Below are 15,305 nucleotides of genomic sequence, written 5' to 3'. Positions count from 1 at the left end.
AAGGTTGTAATTACTTCTAAATTAGTATTTTGTCCTTGTCACATCTATCTTCTGGTCTGTTAAAGAAACTTGAGAAAATAATAAGACTGAGATGGGGGAAACGTACGATGTGCTCATTCACAGATTTTTCTATTGCTCTTAGTAAATTTTCAGGCTTTTGTTGTAAGTGGGATAGCCAGCGCCGCCTACCCAGAGTCATTCTTTGGGCCTCAGTGGCGTGACTTCAGTCCATGCAGTCCCTGCTGTCACAGAAGGAAAGTAAACAACTGGCCAATGGGAGACTGACTACACTGTGGAAAGTAATCACAGGCTTTTCACCTAGAGTCATCCAGTTTTTAAGTGAAATGCAGGACACATCACACTCTTTGCGTAAAAAATGCTAAGTCCTCGAGCGAAAGCAGTGGAAGGAATCCTCCCTTGTTTGTTGTAAAATAAATCGGTCCGGGGGGCCTGGGGGGCTCAGTTGGCTGAGCGTCCGACATCGGCTCAGGTCATGATATCACGGACTGTGGGTTCGAGCCCTGCGTCGGGCTCTGAGCTGTCAGCTCAGAGCTTGGAGCCTGCTTCGGATTCTGTGTCTCCCTCTCTCTCTGCCCCTCCCCTGCCTGCCCTCTGTCTCTCTAAATAAATAAATAAATAAATGAATAAATAGACAAACATCACCAAAAAAAGAAACAATCACAACCCAGCTAGAACCAGTCATCCCTGGTAGTCACGGAGAATGTGGACAAGCCTAAGGCTGCATCTTCTAATGAGAAGCATCAGATGTCTATACTGCAGGGAACAAAGACTTCACTAAATTAGCGAGCCAATGGTATTTTTTTTTTTTTACAGAAATAGAAAAAAAATTCTAAAATTCATATCGAACCCCTCCACACACACAAATAGCCAAATCAATCTTGAGAAAGTAGAACAAAGGCATTACACTCCTTGATATCAACATATAATACAAAGCTACAGTAATCAAACAGCACGGTACCGTGTAAAGGCAGACCTATAAACCAATGGAACAGAATAGAGAGCCCAGGAACAAATCCACACATATACCATCACCTGATCTTCAACAAGAGTGAAAAAAAACACACATGAGGAAAGGATAATCTCGTCTACAAACGGTGCTGGGAAAACTGAAAATTCACATGCAAAAGAATGAAATTGGCCCTTCTATTACATCGTACACAAAAATCAACTCATACTGATTCAGGACTCTAATGCAAGAGCTGAAACTCAAAAACTCCTAGAAGAAAACATAACGGGAAAACTTCATGACATTGATCTTGGCAACAATTCCATGGATGTGGCACCAGAAGCACAGGCAACAGAAACAAAAATAAACATATGGGACCACAACATATAAAAAGTTTCTCACAACAAGAGAAATAATCAACAGAATGAAAAGACAACCTACCAAATGGTGAAAAAAAATATCTGCAAGCCACATATTTGATAAGGAGCTAATCTCCAAAGTATACAAAGAATTTCTATAATTCATGGGGTACCTGGCTGGCTCAGTCAGTAGAGCATGTGACTCTTGATCTGAGGGTCACGAGTTCAAGCCCCACAGTGAGCATGGAGCCTACCTTAAAAGATGAAAAAAAAAAAAAAGACTTTCTATAACTCAATAGTGAACAAATAACCTGATTAAAAATGGGCTAAGGACTCAAATAGACACTTCTCAAAAGACATAAAAAAGGTCAATAGATACATGAAAAGGCATTCAACATCCATCATCATAAGGCAAATGGAAAGCAAAACCACACTGAGACATCACGTCACAACTGTCAGGGTAGCTATTATCAGAAATCAAGAGACAAGTGTCGTCAAGGGTGTAAGAAAAGGGTACCCTGGTACACTGTGGGTGGGGATGTAAACTGGCACAGTCACCATGGGAAACAGTATGGAGGTTCCTCACAAATTAAAAATAGAACTACCGTATGATCCAGCCATCTCGCTTGTGTGTGTATATCCAAAGGAACGAAAAGCACTATCTCACAGAGATATCTACAGTAACGTGCCCATTACAACATTATTCACAATAGTCAAGGTATGAAAATAATACAAGTGTCCATCTAGAGATGAATGGATAAAGAAAATGTCACACACACACACACACACACACACAGGAATAATATTCACCTTTAAAAAGAAGGAAATCCTGTCATTTGCAACAACACGGATAAACTCATTTATCTTTTTTAATGTTTTTAATGTTTACTTATTTTGGAGAGAGAGAGTGAGTGGGGGAGTGGCAGAGAGAGACAGAGACACAGCATCAGAAGCAAGCTCCAGGCTCTGAGCTGTCAGCACAGAGTCCGACGCGGGGCTCGAACCCACGAACCGCGAGATTAGGACCTGAGCCGAAGTCGGACGCTTAACCGATGGAGTCACCCAGGCACTACCATGATCTCATTTATATGGGGGAATCTAACACAGTCGAAGTCATAAGAGCACAGAGTAGAATGGTGGTGGCCAGGGGCTGGGGGAGGGGAAATGGGGAGTTGCTCATCAACAGGCATAAAGTTTCAGTTAAGCAAGATGAGTAAGTTCTGGAGATCTGTTACACAACATTGTACCCAAAGTCAGTAGGAATATACTATACATTTAAGAATTTGTCAAGTGGGGGAACTGCCTGGGTGTCCCGGTCAGTTAAGTGTCCAACTCTTGATCTCAGGGTCGTGAGTTCAAGCCCCACATTGAGCTCCACGCTGGGCACGGAGCCTACTTAAAAAATTTTTTTTGTCAAGAGGGTAGATCTCATGTTAAGCGTTCTTACTACAATAAAATAAAATTTAAAAAAGAAAGAAAGTAGATTAGAGGTTTCCAGGCATTGCAAGGATGAGGGGAAGGGAATGACTGCTAATGTGTGTGGGGTTTCTTTTTGGAATGATCAAAATGTTCTGGAACTAGTGGTGACTGTTGCACACTCTAGTGAATATGCTAAAAACCATGGAATTGTACCCATTAAATGTGTAAAATTTTATATGTGAATATCTTCATAAAAATTTTTTTCAACTACAAGATATCGATTTCTGTTTATCAAATGACTGGAGATTCAAAAGGTTTTTTTTTTTTAAATTTTTTTCTTTTTTGAGAGAGAAAGAGGGAAAGACAGAGATTGAGCCAGGGAGGGCCAGAGAGAAAGGGAGACACAGAATCCGAAGACAGGCTCCAGGCTCCGAGCTGTCAGCACAGAGCCCGACGTGGGGCTGGAACCCACGAAACGCGAGATCATGACGTGAGCTGAAGTCGCACACTTAACCGATTGAGCCACCCAGGCGCCCCATTAATGTTTATTTATTTTTGAGAGAGCACAAGCAGGGGAGGGGCAGAGGGAGAGGGGGACAGAGGATCTGTAGTGTGGGGCTCGAACTCACGAACCGCGAGATCATGACCTGAGCTGAGGTCAGCCGCTCAACGGACTGAGCCACCCAGGTGCCCCAAGACAGGCACTTTCACATCTTGCAAGTGGGAGTACGAACTGGTGCAACCATTACAGACAGCATTTTAACACCATCGAAAGTATGAGTAGCCCGGCAATTCTACTTTTAGGAATTTATCTTTCAAGTATATCCCACTTAGGCAAAATGACATATGTACAATATCCATTACAACAGTTTCGTAAAAACAAAATGTTATTGACAGCTTAAATGCCCGTCCATAGGAAACAGGTGAAAGAAATAAATTATGGCCCGTGCATGTGGTATAATATAATGCAGTGATAAAAAGCACGAGGAAGCTCTCCATATACCAAAACAATAAATTCTGCAATATATTGTGAAGAGAAAAAAGCAACATGCAGAACAGCATGGATAGCATGCTCCACTTTGTGTACAAAGAGGGAGGGAGAATATACACATATATGCATATGTATGGTGTGTGTGTGTGTGTGTGTGTGTGTGTGTGTGTGTGTGTAATTTTCCTTGTAGATACATAAAACATCTCTGTGGATATTTATTGAATGGCAGGGGTCAGCAGTGGGAAGATGTTTCGCTGTATAGCCTTTCTGTTTTTGCAATATTGAACTATGTGAAGAATTACCTATTAAAACTGTTTTTTAAGTTTATTTATTTATTTTGAGAGAGCTCGAGAGAGAGCACAAGTGGGGGAGGGGCAAAGAGAAACGGAGAGAGATGGTCCCAAGCAGGCTCGGCGCCCCCAATCCAGAGTCCGATGCAAGGCTCAATCCCACAACCCTGGGATCATGACCTGAGCTGAAATCAAGAGTCGGACGCTCAACCGACTGAGCTACCCAGGCACCCCTTAAAACTATTTTAAAGTGAAAAGTAATAATTAGCTACAAATTATAAAATAAAAAACACTATAAAGCCAAAAGAACCCACTGAGAGTCCTAGCTTAGCATACCTCGCTCCCACCTCTACCAACGCGAACTACCTAGTTTCTGAAATTGGATCATTGTAAGGTGGATTTTCCCACATGGGGCTAGCCTATACCCTCTCTGGTCTCAGGTCAAGCAGACCAACTGAGGTTCCATTATTTCACTAATGTGTACAGAACAGTCTTACCATCACTTATAGTAATGTTAGCGAGATCCACAATCTTATCAGGAAGTCCTTGAAGCAGTTTGCACTGTTTTAACTTCGGTTTTTCCCACTGAGATTTGCCAGTGTCCATGTTGATTGAGCTGAGAAAGAGAGGAGAGAGGGACAAAGAGCTTTCTCGTTGGACGATGAGGCCAGAATAGTCTTAAAGCAAACAAAGAAGGAACACGGTGGATCTTTGGCATGCCTCTTCCTTTTGCCCACTCCCACTCACAAACACTGGGCTCTCCTGGCTGAGATAGCAAAGGCAGGAGCCCAGTGTTTGTAAAGTGAAGAAAACTTTGTTCTTGGGGAACAAGCGAATCTAGGGTCCCCACGCAGGAGGTATAAAAAGGCAAGAGAGTCTGAGATGAAGCATGGCAATGTCCAGCAGAGCAAGAGCCGGGGCACAGATTTTTGCCCCTCTGGACGTGGCTCCTTACCCTCACTTTCCTTTCTTACCCCCATTTTAAAAGGAAATTCATTTTAGAGTCTGTCCCCGTGTCAGCGTATCATTCCCCAAAGGCAATTGGTATGGCACCCTCTGCCGCTCTTTGCCCCCACCGTCCACCCTCCCGTATTCAATACAGTTCATTTCAAATGAGCTGACACATTTATTGAGCACCCACTGTGTTCTCGGGCCTCTGATAGTGCAGACAAACACAGCAGGGTCTGGTCCCGGCAGGAGCGTGTTGTAACTTGGTGGTTTGAGTCTGTAAATGTAACTATGTTTAGGAGGCAAGTTGTGAGACGAAAAACTGTATCAACAAAACGGACTCTATCAAAACCACCAAGCGAGGAGAGCTTATCTGCAAGCTCTGAGCTGAGCTGGATGCTAAAAGGACAGACATGGAGGAGGGCCCCCCTGCCCCGAAGCAGAGCAAATAGTACAAGCAGAGAAAGAGACCCGAGGAGGCACCCACCCGAGTCCACAGTGGCAAATGGCCCTCCTTGGCTGGAATGCATGGTAAAAAAAAAGGGGGAGCCCACAGGTCTTGAGTACTGTCTTTAAGAGCTCAGACTTAATACCCGAGGCAATGTGGAACCAGAGCAGGGGAAGGCAAGGGGACTGTTTTAATAGTAGCTGAGGGACAATGGTAAGGACCTGCACGGGGGTCGTGGTGGTGGAGTCCGAAAGCAAAGGCTTCATGTGAGCTCTGATTGTGATCACAAAACCAGCATGATTTGATAACCTGATTAGATGTATAAAGAGAGTAGGACCCAGTCTAAGATGTTGCCTTCCAAAAAAAAGCTTTTAAGCCTCTGTCAAACCCTGCTGCCCTTCTGGGCTGCCTACTTAAGTTAATGGCATAAACCATTAACAGCAGAGAGTCAGAGAAGAGGGGCTGATGATGTAAAGAAGGAAAATGATAAGGCAACAATAGGAGGGTGATTTAGTAAATTATTATGGCCCATCAACGAGGTAGCTTCGGAGGCAATTTTTCGAAATGGTCATTAAGAAGAATGTAAACCACAGAAAATGTTTGATCAACTATTGAGTGAAAAGGTAAATCACATTGCTGATAGGAGGGTGGTGATTGCCACTACAAAAAAAGCTACATAAAACTTAAAGGCACACCGGGAACAGCGAGATGAAAAAACACACCAGCCTAAAAAACAGCTGTGTTCCAATGGTGGGATTATGGGTGATGTTTTCCCTTTTGTCTTCTTGAACATTCTTTTGGAACGTGATTATGTTGCACACGCGTGCTTAAGTAGGTCCGAAGGGTAAAAGAAGGCAAGACAAGGGTAGAGGGGGAGGGAGGGAGCCTGCTCAGAAGCGTGGCCCCAGTTAAGGGGACCTTTGAGTATCTGAACTGGCAGTTAGAACTTGGCCAATACATACCAGACTCTAGTGGCGTTTCCATCCCTATTCTTTATGCATCTAGTTTGGGCTGTCTCAGTAGGGTTGGTTAAGAGCCACTTATAGGTCCCTTTGTATTTAGAGACTGTTTCTTGGGCTTTGCACCTTCCAGGCTCTACAGAGAAAATGTATGCACATTTTAAAGGGCAAAAGGCACTTAGAAGAATCATGAACAGCCATTATGACCCATCATTATTATCCTGCCTGTAAACACCAGCAAATAAAAGAGGAAACTTTTTCTACCAGGCCCTTTAAAGCAGGCTTCACGGAAAATATGTGAACTGCAGCCCTTTCTTAAATTAAGCCTCCCAGCAAAACCTCACATTTAGTCCTTTTCATTAAAAGCACAAATTGACAGGACAGCTTTTTGCCTTGGTGTTTAAAAGTGTTACATTTGCATTGACTAATAGTTCAAGCCACCCACACAAAAACCAAAAGCCCTCACCTGCCGGTTGCCCTCCTTCAGAGGTACCCACTGTCAATGATGGGAGACTAAAGGCTGACTTCTCCTTCTGGATGCTTCCTCCCTTCTTCAGGGGTTCTGGGGTGGATTTGGTTTTAGTCAACTCCACGTACCGACCGTCGCCAGTATTAGACACGGGAGCCCTGCTCTGATGTCGATGCGGAAGGCAAGGTTTTGCTGCCAAGTGTGGTCACATTAAGGGAGAAGTGACCCAGGCTAAGTGTGCGTGGTCAGTCCCCTGTTTTCACTCACCACCCACTGGGCTCATGACCCTGGTTCCAGAAATCTTCCCCCTCGTGTGTTGACAGAATGGTCCGGCCATCCCAGTCTCCTGTAAGCTCTGCCTGTGGCTTCTACCCTTCTCTGCCTGCCACTCATCTGTCACTTGGGACCACAGCCCACCCTCTGCTACCTGATTAGTTTGTCGCCGAGGATTGTGTGTTCTAACGCGGATGTGTGGTATCCGGGTTAGCCCGCAATCTATTTTGCCGCAGTCTATTGGGGAAAAGTAAGAGAGCTATAGCAGCAATGGCAGGGAGTAAGGGAAGAAATGCCCATGAGAGAAAGGCCCGGCTATTCCCAGATCACTTTCCAAGATGAACAGCCTGGCTAGATCAATCAATAAATCAGCAAGCATCTATCGGGCAGCTCTAGTGTGGGACGAGGAAGCTCCCCCACCCTCCGGGTATTTATGCAAGAAAGACAATTCTCCCGCTCCGTTGATGGACGGGCCACTGCTGATGTCCAGAGCTGACCAATGGTCTCCGGTAGTCCCCCTGTATTGTTTATAAGCTCTTACAGGCAGAAAGGTTCTCAGGGTGAGTGAGCACTGTGGATGAGGAAAGGGAAGTGAAGACAACTCCTCTCCCCTTCAGAACTCAGGACGTCTTCCTATGCATGCATTATGAGCTTTATAATAAGGGGAATGAGAGGAAAGTGGCTGATGGGCATCGAGGAGGGCACCTGTTGGGATGAGCACTGGGTGTTGTGTAGAAACCAAGTGGACAATAAATTATATTATAATATATATATATATATATATATATAGGGAATATAATAAGGGGAATGGATGCATATGGAATACCCCCCACCCCAAATTACCTAGTTTTTCCACTGCAATGTGTTCCGATGCAACTAACAACATCAGTTGACCTTGCGTGAAGTTTCCATGTGTGAGGTTGCCATGTATTTTCCTTTCGATCCTGCTAATCAATTCGCTGGCTGCTAAAGAAGAGTTGGCTTTTAGGATGACCTGACAAACACAGCTAAAAAGCAGAGACAAAAGAACAATATCGCAGTTATGTCAACAGGGTACAACTTGGCCCGCGGCGCTGAGATTTTACACAGGTGGTTTAATTGAGAGCCCATAAACACCCAACATTTTACGTCAAGTGGCAAGCCTTAAGACATAATGGAAGACGGCCCATCGAAATCTTCTGATAAATTTTCTCGTCTGCCAAATAAACAACTCAAAGCCCATTTGCGAAAGAACAGTCGGAAACATTCGCATTCTATCAAAATCAACTAGCCACGCGTTCGCTGGGAGTTTGTGCTAATTAATAGAGAAGATGGAGTACTCAGGATTTATTACTCGAGAGAAAACCTTTTATCCTTCTGGTCTCCAATTTATCCATCATTACTGCAATGAGGCAAATGGCACACGCTCAATTAGTCTGTAAAGAGGTGTTCTGCGGAAGGCCTATTTCTGCAATAGTAATAATGGAGATAATGATAATGATAGTAGCTACCATTTGTAGCACTCTTGCTCCCCTAGTCTTGCTACTCATGTTATCTTCACAACAGCCTCACGAATAGTGCTATTATTAGCCCCATTCCACAGATGAGGGAACTGAGACTTTAGCCAAGGTCGCAAATACCTAGTATGTTCCACTTCCCTGCTGAGTATTCTGTGGACTTTTCTTGACGGCAACAAACGCTTTATTCCCCCATCTCCAAATTATGACCACTTTGGACCCCATTTTCTTTTCACTACAAAGAGGCAGCAGGCTCTTTGCTAGGCTGTGCCATGACCAACCGAAACAACTTATTTCATGAAGGCAAGAGCCCAATTACAGCATCTGTAAAATAACCACCGGGTACTTTGATCTCCTTCTGACAACTCTGACCCTCTGGGGCTGCAAATACAGAATTAAATGGAAGGAAAATCAGAACTAAATGTACCAGCCATGAATAAACTCAGTTCTTACCTGTATGGTACATAGGAAATTGTAGCCATTCCTTGCCCTTCCCTCTGTTTCAAAATAATGCAAAAGAAAAGTACATTGTCTCCGAAATCTTTAAACAAATGTTACAATTGAGCACAGGGCTTATTGACAACAGCAATCATCATTATGCTTTACATTATGTAACCCATTGCCATTTTCAAATCAGTCTCAAAAAAGTCAATGCATCTAGTCCTCATATCATCCCTGTGGTGTGGACAACGCAGGGACAGTCACCCCATTTTCTAGATGAGAAAGCTAGGTCTCAGAGAAGGTAAGTGATCTGCCCAGTGTCACACAGCTGACGAATCACAGCACTGGGAGCAGAAGCTGAGACTTCCGGATCTAGATCCTGACATGGTGATGACAAGAGTAAACACTACCAAGCATTTACTATGTCCTGTGCTAAGCACTTTACATGAATCATCCCATTCCACCTTCACAACATCCCTGTGGGGAATGGTAGTATGGTTATCCCCATTTTACAGATGAGGAAACTGAGGCACAGAGCGTTCAATTAGGTTGTCCAAGGTCTCCCATTCAGGAAGTGCAAGATCAGGGGTTCTAACCCAGGCAGCCTACTCTGGGGACCACAGTGTCGCCAAAAGGCTTTTTACACCTATTATTTGAGAGCAATTTCACTTAGGTTATGTTATCTATTAAATTAAAAAATTCAGACTCTGCTCTTTACAGAAAGTATTTTAAACGATGACAGATAGGAGGCCCCGGGGTGGCTCAGTCAGTTAAGTGTCTTTTTTTTTTAAGTATTTCTTTTTTTTTTTTCCAGTGTATGTATTTATTTTGAGAGAGAAAGCACAAGTCAGGGAGGGGCAGAGAGAGAGGAGAGACAGAGAATCCCAAACAGGCTCCACATTGTCAGCGCGGAGCCTGATGCTGGGCTGGAACCCACGAACCGTGAGATCATGATCTGAGCCAAAGTCAGATGCTTAACCAGCTGAGCCACCCAGGTGCCCCAAGCATCCAACTCTTGATTTCAGCTCAGGTCATGACCTCACGGTTTCATGATCTCAAGGTTCGAGCCCCGCATCAGACTCTGCACTGACGACACAGAGCCTGCTTGGGGTTCTCTCTCTCCCTCTCTGTCTGCTCTTCTCCGTTCACTCGTGTGCTTGCTCTCTCTCTCTCTCTCTTTCTCAAAAATAAACAATTTTTAAGTTTAAAAAATAAATGACGGCAGATCATTTGGATGGCACTGCAGGCTTGATTTTATTTTGTATAAGCAAAATATTTCTCTCATGTTTAAGAACCTTACAAGCTGCACTGCGTACTAATCCTTTTGGAGTCTGACGTGGTAAAATTTTGAGGCACTGGGATAAGTACTGAGAATCGGGGCAAGGAGGATGGGAGGTAGTTTTGTCACACTCTGACTTCAAACCTATACACATAAAAGGCAGATTTATTATTTACAATCCCCAAGTCCTTCCATGCTCCCATAGCCCACACAAAAGGTACCTCAAAAAAACCGCCCCACAGAGAGTTCAGAAAAGCAGAGGATGGTCTTCCTACTGGGTCGCTGTGCAGATGCCAAAGAAAGTAACGTAATTTGACCCTCAACGGCCATAATTGAGCTTTGCTTGACATACACTTGGGTAGAAGCACTAATTTACTTATATCTACTCAGGTACAGGATGAGTTACAAGTCATTTTGAAAAATTACTTACTGCAGTTTGATCCATGGTTATTTCTCCCTCAGAAGTGTCTCTGTATCAAAAGCATAAATATATATATATACATATATATACACACACACACACACACACACACACACACACACACACACACGTAAATGAAATATAGTGTCCAATACATGAGGACTCAAGTTCAGGAGAAAGACAACTGTGAGGCAGAACAGTAGAATCTCCCAGCTTGGAATTCAAACACTAGGGATCTAAGGAGACACTTCAAAAGACCTTGGTCATTATCTGAGTACCCAAATGGTGGTAAGTCTTTGAGCAACCCCACTCCCAGGAATCTGTCCCATAACAGTACCAACAAGGGCGCATACAGATATACGTACAAGAGTGGAAATAACTGAAATGTCCATCACTAGGTAATCGGATAAATACACCATTGCACACCCATGCAAAAGGATCCCATGCAGTCATTAAAAGGAAGAAGCTAAGTCTGTATGTGTTGGCCCGCTAAGATGTACATGATGTATTTTGAAGAAAAGGGGGTGCCTGGGTGGCGTAGTCGGTTAAGCGTCCGACTTCAGCCAGGTCACGATCTCGCGGTCTGTGAGTTCGAGCCCCGCGTCGGGCTCTGGGCTGATGGCTCAGAGCCTGGAGCTGGTTTCCGATGCTGTGTCTCCCTCTCTCTCTGCCCCTCCCCCATTCATGCTCTGTCTCTCTCTGTCCCAAAAATAAATAAACGTTGAAAAAAAATTTTTTTTGAAGCAAGAAAAGAAAGGTGTAAAACAGCACGTAGAGTAGGATCCCGTCCTCTTAATAAACGTATGGCCCCAAATCTAGGAGTATGTAGAAAATAAGCTGCAAACCAGATATTGGAGAGGGTGGGGAAAGGCGGGTTTTCTCTTTGATCTCGGCTCCTCGATACTTCTCAGCACCTGCCCATTGCACTGTCATCACCTCCCCAAATCTGCACCCCAGGCAAGTCTTAGACTAGTCAGCACTCCTCGCCTTACACATTTCAGGTTCCCTTTGGAATATTCTACCTCCTGAAAGTGCGTTAATCAGAAAATAAAGAGTCTTATAAATCTTCACGCATTGGCCATCCCTAGCCTTTCATCCCTCTAAGGCATGATTTTTCCCCTCAAAGTCACAGAGCATTTTAAAGCCAAAAGGGACATTAAAGGCAACTGAATCTAATTCCACTGTTTCCCTGATTCATATTCCTCTGTTTTGTTCTCCCATTGGCTTTACACCCTACAGTGATAATACACATTTTTCTCGTATTCCAAAGAGAACCTACACTCAGAAGGGAAGATGTAACTCAAAATGCCAACCCTAAATCTCAGACGGAAAAAAACAAAATGAAATCCGCCCTCCCCTGCCCCCGGGATAGGAACATACCCAGAATGCCCCCAAACTGCCTTCGACCCACAATAGATGATACCCCCATACCTGCTTTTAATTTGAATGGCCAGATTAGCAACAGCAAATTCACTGTCCTGAAATATAGAATTCAACTGTAAGAGACAAAACAGATCGATTTTAGTATTCCCACTCCTCTATCAAGCCAGGGAAGTTACCTGAGACAATGTCATCATTAAGCTGCATTTATTATTCCAGTGAGATCAACATTTCCATCTGCTCTACTCAGTTCTTCAATTTACATTTTACCTACTGCCAGGGGCTGAACAGCGTCCCCTCCAATCGATAGGTTGAAGTCCTAACTCCCTCATGTGACTATATTTGGGTGTAGGCCCTTTAAGGAGGCAATGAAGGCTCAAAATAGTCAGAAGGTGGAGCCTTAATCTGGTAGGACTGGCAGTCCCTGGAAGAAGAGAGACACCAGATATGTGTGTGTGCGTGTGTGTGTATGTGTGTGTGTGTGTGTGTCTCTCTCTCTCTCTCTCTCTCTCTCTCTCTCTCTCTGTACCTGCCGCGCGCGTGCGCGTGTGTGCGTCGTGTGCGCATGTGTGTGTGCGCGCGCACACGCGGAAAAGGCTATGGGAGGAAACAGTGAGAAGGTGGCCCTCTGGAAGCCAAGGAGAGAGTCCTCTGAAGAAACCCACCCTCCAGGCGCCTTGATCTTGGACTTCCAGCCTTCGGAACTGTGAGAGAAGAAATGTCTGTGGTGTAAGCCCCCCAGTGCCTTGTATTTTGTTATGGCGGCCCTAAGAGACAAATACACGCGCCCATTTTCAAGCACTTACAATCATGCTATACACACAGCAAAAGAAATGCTGATGGGGAAAGAGAGGAAACAGACACGATCATTTACTGTTGGTGGGGTGCAAATGGATATCGCCTGTCTGGGAGGCCACCTAGCTTTATGTTAGAATGTGAAATGTGGGGCCCAAGCGGGGCTGAGTCGGTTAACCGACTCTTGATTTTCACTCAGGTCATGACCTGACCGTTTGTGAGTTGCAGGCCTGCATCGAGCTCTGTGCTGTCAGTACCGGGCCTGCTTGGGATTCTATCTCTCTTCCTCTCCTACTTGTGTGCTCTCTCTCCCTCACTCTGCTTCTCCCCCACTTCTAAGCTCTCTCTCTCTCTCCCTGTCTCGGAATAAATAAATAAACTTATTTTTTTTAAATGTTCAATGTTCATGTGCTTTGATCCAGCAATTCCAGCTCTGGGAATTTATCCTCTAGAAAACCTCAAGTGCCCCCCAAATTTATTGCAAGGGCATATCGTCAGCATTGTTTCCAAATAGAGAAAAAAATAAAAGTGACCTAAATGTCCACCGCTGGGTGTCTGAATTAAAAAAAAAAAATACTATATTACAACCATCCAGTGAAATCCTTCGTATCTGTTAAAGTATATGAGGTAGATGTATATTTGCAATATGAATATGCTCAAAGATATATGGTTAAGTGAGAAAAAGCAAGCTGCAGAATAGGATAATTGTATGATTCCAATTATTTTTGTAAAAGAACAGACATGCATCAGTGTTACCACGGGTATAGGGGGAAAAAAAACAAACCTCAATGAATATACCCCAGACTGTTAAGAGGATTCAATACAAGCAGTATGAGGGAAGACATTTACTTTCTGGGGCTCAGATTTCAGTCTCTGGATTTTTTTTTTTTATACAGAGAGAATGTATTACTTTTATTTTCAGAAAAAAAATGTGAGGATAAAGAAAACATCGTGTAGGAGAGAAAAAATAAAACTGCAGAAAATAAACATATTTAAATACAATAGCATAGGCTTTGTTATCGCTGCCTCCCCACTTTCTCCAATTAGGAAAATTTGGCAGAAGCCCAGAATTTGTGTCGGCGAAGGGAAAGTTCTAAACAAATTAAAATAATGACATCCCATAAAAGCTTTCAGCATTGACACCGTACGTCCTTACGGTGTTACTCACACAGTAGATAAATTTGCAGCAAAAAATCAAAACCAATTAGCTGTGAAATGTATTATGGGTAGAAAGAAGTTAAAGCCTACTTTTAAGCTACTCCGTCCATCATGTATATATGCACATACATATATTCACAGATTTTATATGTACCATAAATATTTAAAAGATTATTTTACCCAATTTTCTGCAAATTCTTTGACAACACTGATAACCGGGATCCTTGGGTCTTCATCAAAGACAGAGAAACTCATTTCAATATTGTAGAAGGAGACTGTAATTAAAAACGAGATTAATTTCATTCATTTAGCTCAAGAAATTTAACTTCCATAAATTTGGTCAACATTGCTTGTCATTTTAGAGAGACCAACAATGAAGTCTCGTTCTTAAATTTTGCTTAATTTAACTCCAAGGTCAAGAGCCAACACTTGGGCTCCATATCCAAAAGCAAAACAGATGTACCATCACATTTTTGTTTTAATTATTTCGGCAGTTTCCTGATGGCTACACAGTTGATGGACACTCTGCAAATCCTCCAAATCCTCAATTTTCTGTAGCCAACACATTTCCAGTCCATTTAATGGTCAAGCTGAACATTATCTCACAAGATCATTTGCACTGAGAAAATATTTATTTCTCCCTATACTTTTCTTTCTACTTCAGATTTGTCTCTGTATCCCTCTTTCTCTTGTCTGTCCTTTCAAATTTCAATTTTTGAGTGTTAAAAGTTGAAGGGACATCCCAGATTTGCATGATATGGAAGCCAAATACTCCCTGGCCATAGATAAACATTCCAAGCCAGCTGGAGGTGGAGACTGGAGAAGCTGAGGCCTATATAAGAGGAATTTAAAAAGGCAGGCTAGAATATCTCCTGGAATTGGATGGTTTGCAGTCATCATGTCAGACCTAAGGCCATATAATTCTACACTGGGAGAAGGTGAAGTTCCTGATGATATTCACATTGGCAGAGACAGAGTATCAGGAACAGAAAGGATGGAAAGCATGCTTAGAGAGGTCATACCGAATGAAAAGATACATTTGCACTATATTTCAATAAAGCAAAGATAAGCAAGATGGCTAGAGAATTCTGTTTGGACAAGGTACCACTGTACCCACTGCCTTTTTATAGTAATTTCCACACCCAGTGTGGGGTTCGAACTCACAACCCCGAGATCAAGAGTCACATGCTCCACTGACCGAGCCAGCCAGCT

At 43.3% G+C, this 15,305-nt stretch overlaps 1 protein-coding gene across 1 annotated transcript in view; it reads right to left on the bottom strand.

The window, feature by feature from the left end:
- ADGRG4 (adhesion G protein-coupled receptor G4) overlaps positions 1–15,305 on the bottom strand; it is a 100,190-nt gene that overhangs the window by 46,124 nt on the left and 38,761 nt on the right. Inside the window, exons 4-10 of the mRNA XM_040468564.1 lie at positions 14,274–14,368; positions 12,192–12,256; positions 10,778–10,809; positions 9,073–9,133; positions 7,967–8,130; positions 6,385–6,517; positions 4,524–4,642 (exon numbers count right to left, since the gene is read on the bottom strand). Coding sequence (XP_040324498.1) covers positions 4,524–4,642; positions 6,385–6,517; positions 7,967–8,130; positions 9,073–9,133; positions 10,778–10,809; positions 12,192–12,256; positions 14,274–14,368 — 669 coding nt within the window. The remainder of the gene's footprint in view (positions 1–4,523; positions 4,643–6,384; positions 6,518–7,966; positions 8,131–9,072; positions 9,134–10,777; positions 10,810–12,191; positions 12,257–14,273; positions 14,369–15,305) is intronic.

This window comes from Herpailurus yagouaroundi, unplaced genomic scaffold, assembly GCF_014898765.1.
Source record: "Herpailurus yagouaroundi ecotype Mexico unplaced genomic scaffold, PumYag 67702, whole genome shotgun sequence".
NCBI lineage: Eukaryota > Metazoa > Chordata > Mammalia > Carnivora > Felidae > Herpailurus > Herpailurus yagouaroundi.
Note: the sequence above shows the minus strand (reverse complement) of the source record. Positions and strands in the feature narration are given on the sequence as shown.